The 4,750-nt window shown below is 41.9% G+C and overlaps 1 protein-coding gene across 1 annotated transcript; it reads left to right on the plus strand.

Annotated features, from left to right (window-relative positions):
• The first annotated feature begins 555 nt into the window (after nucleotides 1-555).
• Nucleotides 556-3,096, plus strand: LOC107740503 (kelch-like protein 26). The gene is made up of 2 exons (XM_016552955.1): nucleotides 556-2,313; nucleotides 2,761-3,096. Exon 1 carries the CDS (start codon nucleotides 713-715, stop codon nucleotides 2,288-2,290), a length of 1,578 nt encoding a protein of 525 aa, XP_016408441.1. The 5' UTR covers nucleotides 556-712; the 3' UTR covers nucleotides 2,291-2,313; nucleotides 2,761-3,096.
• Nucleotides 3,097-4,750: the final 1,654 nt, after the last annotated feature.

A 4,750-nucleotide genomic window follows, 5' to 3' on the forward strand; every position in this document is an offset into this window, starting at 1 on the left:
TTTCAGCCTAAATATCTATCTTTTTTTTTCTATTTTCTATTTTGTTACCTTGTAAGGTTTTGTTTTTAAAATAGGGAAATTAGTTTGGCTGTGCTGTTCAGACAACATGCAAAATAGTAAAACCAACATGACAAAGAATCGTGATTAAAATTGTGAATCATGATTTTCCAGAAAAAAATATCGTTATATGATATTTTTGCCATATCGCCCACCCCTAACTGTAAACAACTACTTCGGGAGAATTTAAGTAACAGGTTAGGTAATGATGTGAGGTTTGTCCTTTTTTTGGAACTTCGGTAAATGATGGTCTGTTCTGCCATCCTCTCTGTTGTTTCTTAGTGATTTTCCTTACCTTGGCTATGGCAGTTAACAGTTTTACCATTCCGTCAGCAGTTGTTGCTTATTTGTTAAGTCCCTATCTGTTTACATCTCAGAAAATGTATTACCCTTTAAAAACGAGAAGCACTCAATCAGCCAGAGATTGTATGTACAAATGGAAGAAGTTTGTAGTTTTGTTTTGGTTCATTTATTAAAATAGAAAATGAATGAGGACAATATTTCCAGAACTGAAGCTGCTAAAAATACAAAATAAAAAAAGTGAGCGGTCACTGTTGCACTTTAAGTTTTATTTTAAAAGTATAGAGATCCCCTCTTTTTTGCCACACATTTGAATAAAGCTATAAAATCTTGTCTTCTTAATCCATACAGAGTCATGTTTACTGGAGGAATGAAGGAGTCAAACCAGAACACCATAGAGCTAAAAGGTCTTTCAGCCAGAGGACTGAAGCACATTATTGATTTTGCCTACAGTTCTGAAGTCACTCTGGACTTGGACTGCATTCAGGATGTTCTTGGTGCAGCTGTCTTCCTGCAGATGGTGCCTGTGGTGGAGCTTTGTGAGGAGTTCCTGAAATCAGCCATGAGTGTTGAAACTTGTCTTAACATCGGCCAGATGGCCACCACCTTCAGCCTCTCGTCCCTTAAGCAGTCAGTCGATGCGTTCACATTCCGTCACTTCCTGCAAATAGCTCAGGAGGACGACTTCCTTCACATTCCAAAGGAACGACTGGTTTTCTTCCTTCAGAGCAACAAGTTGAAGAACTGTAGTGAGATCGACTTGTTCCACGCAGCAATCCGCTGGCTGCAGCATGACGCATCCAGACGAGCTGCGGCCAGTGAAGTTGTCTGCCACGTGCGCTTCCCGCTAATGCGGTCGTCTGAACTTGTGGACAGTGTCCAATCTGTCGACATCATGGTGGAGGATGTGCAGTGTCGACACTTTCTTCTAGAGGCCTTTAATTATCAAATCCTTCCATTCCGACAGCACGAAATGCAGTCTCCGCGAACTTCCATTCGTTCAGACGTCAAGTCGCTAATTACTTTCGGTGGAACACCCTACACCGACAACGATCGGACAGTCAGCAGCAAAGTTTTCTATCTACCCGACATCACAGTGCGACAGTTCAAAGAGTTGACCGAAATGGAGATGGGATGCAGCCATGCATGTGTGTCGGTTCTTGACAATTTTGTGTACGTCGTGGGTGGGCAGCATTTACAGTATCGCAGTGGAGAGGGTGCAGTTGACGTCTGCTTCCGCTATGACCCCCATCTGAACCAGTGGCTTCGAATCCAACCCATGCAGGAAAGCCGCATTCAGTTTCAGCTCAACGTACTGCATGGACAACTTTACGCTACTGGGGGGCGCAACAGGTCTGGCAGCTTGTCCTCTGTAGAGTGCTATTGTCCAAGGCAAAATGAATGGACTTATGTGGATTCCCTGAAGAGGAGAATCTGGGGTCACGCCGGAGCGACGTGCAGAGAGAAACTCTACGTCTCTGGAGGTTACGGGGTGTCTATAGAGGATAAGAAAACTCTCCATTGCTATGATCCAGCCTTGGATCAGTGGGACTTCAAGTGTCCCATGAACGAGCCAAGAGTCCTGCATGCTATGATCAGTGTAAACAACCGTATATATGCACTCGGAGGCAGAATGGACCACGTTGACCGCTGCTTTGATGTTCTAGCTGTAGAGTACTACGTTCCAGAGACCGATCAATGGACAACAGTCAGTCCGATGCGTGCTGGTCAGTCGGAGGCTGGCTGCTGCCTGCTGGATAAAAAGATCTGTATAGTTGGAGGATACAACTGGCACCTCAATAACGTCACAAGTATTGTGCAAATTTATAACACCGAGACAGATGAGTGGGAAAGAGATCTTCATTTTCCAGAATCTTTTGCAGGAATAGCTTGTACACCTATCATACTTCCTCAAACAACTACCCAGCGCTAAGCACATACTGTCTTACATTTGCTGTTTTAGGCTTAAGATTTAGTGTCCACCCGGACAGCAGTAAAAGTAATGGTATAATTGGCTTTCTCTCATTGAAAAGGGACTGTTATGTCTTCAGTTTTGAAGCAATTGAAGGCCTGTTCACATCGGTGTGAGGGAATGATATGAAAGCACACTCTTTACTAAGCTTTTTGAGTATGTGAAGCATCTTTCTGCACACTTCTTAAGCAGTTATGCTGTCTTTGGCCCTTCATGTAGATTGCCTTGTTTCATACTAATGAGAGTCCCTGTGGGATTAGCATTGATGATAGATTTGAATGGACCAGCAGCACCGGGGCAATGTCATCACATCTTCATCTTTGGGAATATCTTACATGCATTCACAATACATCCTAAACTTCCACATACAGAGACCGATGACCACCCAACGCTAAGCACATACTGTCTTACATTTGCTGTTTTAGGCTTAGGTTTTTGAGAATGTGAAGCATCTTTCTACACACTTCTCAAGCAGTATGCTGTCTTTGGCCCTTCATGTAGATTGACCCGTTTCATAGTAATGAGGGTTTCATACAAGTGCCTGTGGGATTTGCAATGATGACAGATTTGAATGGGCCAGCAACACAACAGGATTTATGGCCTGTTCTCACTGGTGTGGTTTAATGACACGAAAACAAACTATTCACAAGCAATTTTTATAACTAAACTATCCAAATTTCTGTCGTTTTCTGAAATTTTGGATAGCTGAATAAATTGGTTGAAAAAAAATTGTCTCTGGAATAGTGGAGGCAGAACTTTGAATTGTGATATTTTGGTCGTTACATTACACCACTGCATTTTTCATGTACATGTTATACCCTACTGGCTTTCTTTCATGTTGTAGACCATGAACAACTGATTTATAGTTGAGATATAGGTTTTCACAAAAACTAAATAAATTATAAAATGATAAACCTCACAATTGAGCGCTAAAACCAGGGGTGAGTCAGAAGTATAAATTATTATATTAATTTAAAACGAGGTTATGTGGGTGGATTTTCACATTGGTCTGAACAAAAACTACAGACTGGATTAAATGAACATGAACAAAATGAACATTCATTCTCTGCCAGTAGGAGGCGCTTTTGGACATCAGAAAAATAGAATGAGAAAAGTGTGAAAACATATAGCCTATATTGATGAGGAAGGGCCACTGATGAGTTACCAGCGTACGCCTGTGTGCAAAGGCTGTCTAATTCTAAACTTTAGAATACATTTATTTTTAGTTATTTAGGTAATAAACACCATAAACACCAGCCATTCTCGTGTCAGCGTTTAATGCGCGTCTCCTATATGAAAAGCATTTTAGGGGGCCCTTGGCTTTTGGGGGCCCAAGGCGGTCGCCTACCTTTGCCTAATGGGTAAGTCCGCCCCTGAGTGGAGATCAAAATTAGAGAACAATCTCTAAATACTTGATTTTTTCTGAAATGCTGTTCATCTTATATTAACATGAATAAAAAAAATTCCAAGGCATTTCAACAAAAACCTATATTTTGTGGAAAACATCAAAATTAGAGAACAGTAAACACTGTAGCACGAAAAAAGATTACAACTACAATTTTGGAGGGTTACAGCCTTCAGGAATTAGTAGTAGGAAGTGTAGAGGCCCCTGCTTTGAATGACTTCAGCACATCTGCGGCCGCAGGACATCTAGTTTCTCACACTGCGCTGGTGTTATCTTGGTCCACTCTTCTTCCACTCTCTTCCATAGTTCGGTGACTGTAGTGGGTTTCTTAGCCATAACTTTTGTCGCCAAGGATTTTCCAGAGATTTTCAGTTGGGTTTAGATCAGGACTCTGGGCCGGCCATTATTAATGTTAACATAATTTTTCCCATCGGGCCCAAATAAATTAACCTTGCTCTCATCACTAAAGTGAACTTTGGATCAGTTCTACTCTCTCCACACAACATGCTTCTCAGCAAAGATGAGCTTAGCCTTTTGATTCTTTCTGCTGATGAGAGGCTTCGTCACTGCAGAGTGCACTTTCAGTCCGATTTCTCTTAAACGTGCCGAGACAGATCCTTACCCTGTTCAGCGCTGAAGTGGCGAGCAATTCCAGCTGCAGTGTTGAACCGATTCCCCATTGAGAGTCTCTGCTTTATCCTGTCTTCTCATGCATTTGTCTTACGTGGACAACCAGCCTTTTTGGGGGACTTTAATGAATTAATGTCATTGTAAAGCTGCAATATTGTAGAAATCACAGATTTGTAATGACCAGCTTCTCTTGCAATGGCTGAAAAGGTCATCCCTTTGGCCTTCATCTGGACCTCCTCCTGTTGCAGGGTTTCAGTCACCTTAGAGTGGCCCATCATCTTGCAATCTCTGTGAAAATTGGAGGAATGCTGCCAGTTAAATAGAGTTTGTCATATAATTAAGGAAATTAGCACCAGGTGCCAGATTAACACCAATAACTTGGAGGT

The sequence above is a fragment of the Sinocyclocheilus rhinocerous genome, unplaced genomic scaffold (genome assembly GCF_001515625.1).
Source record: "Sinocyclocheilus rhinocerous isolate Xijiao unplaced genomic scaffold, SAMN03320098_v1.1 scaffold8582, whole genome shotgun sequence".
NCBI lineage: Eukaryota > Metazoa > Chordata > Actinopteri > Cypriniformes > Cyprinidae > Sinocyclocheilus > Sinocyclocheilus rhinocerous.

What these genes read in the sequence shown, in the direction of transcription:
- LOC107740503 (XM_016552955.1), top strand. Translation starts at nt 713, where the DNA reads ATGTTTACTGGAGGAATGAAGGAGTCAAACCAGAACACCATAGAGCTA.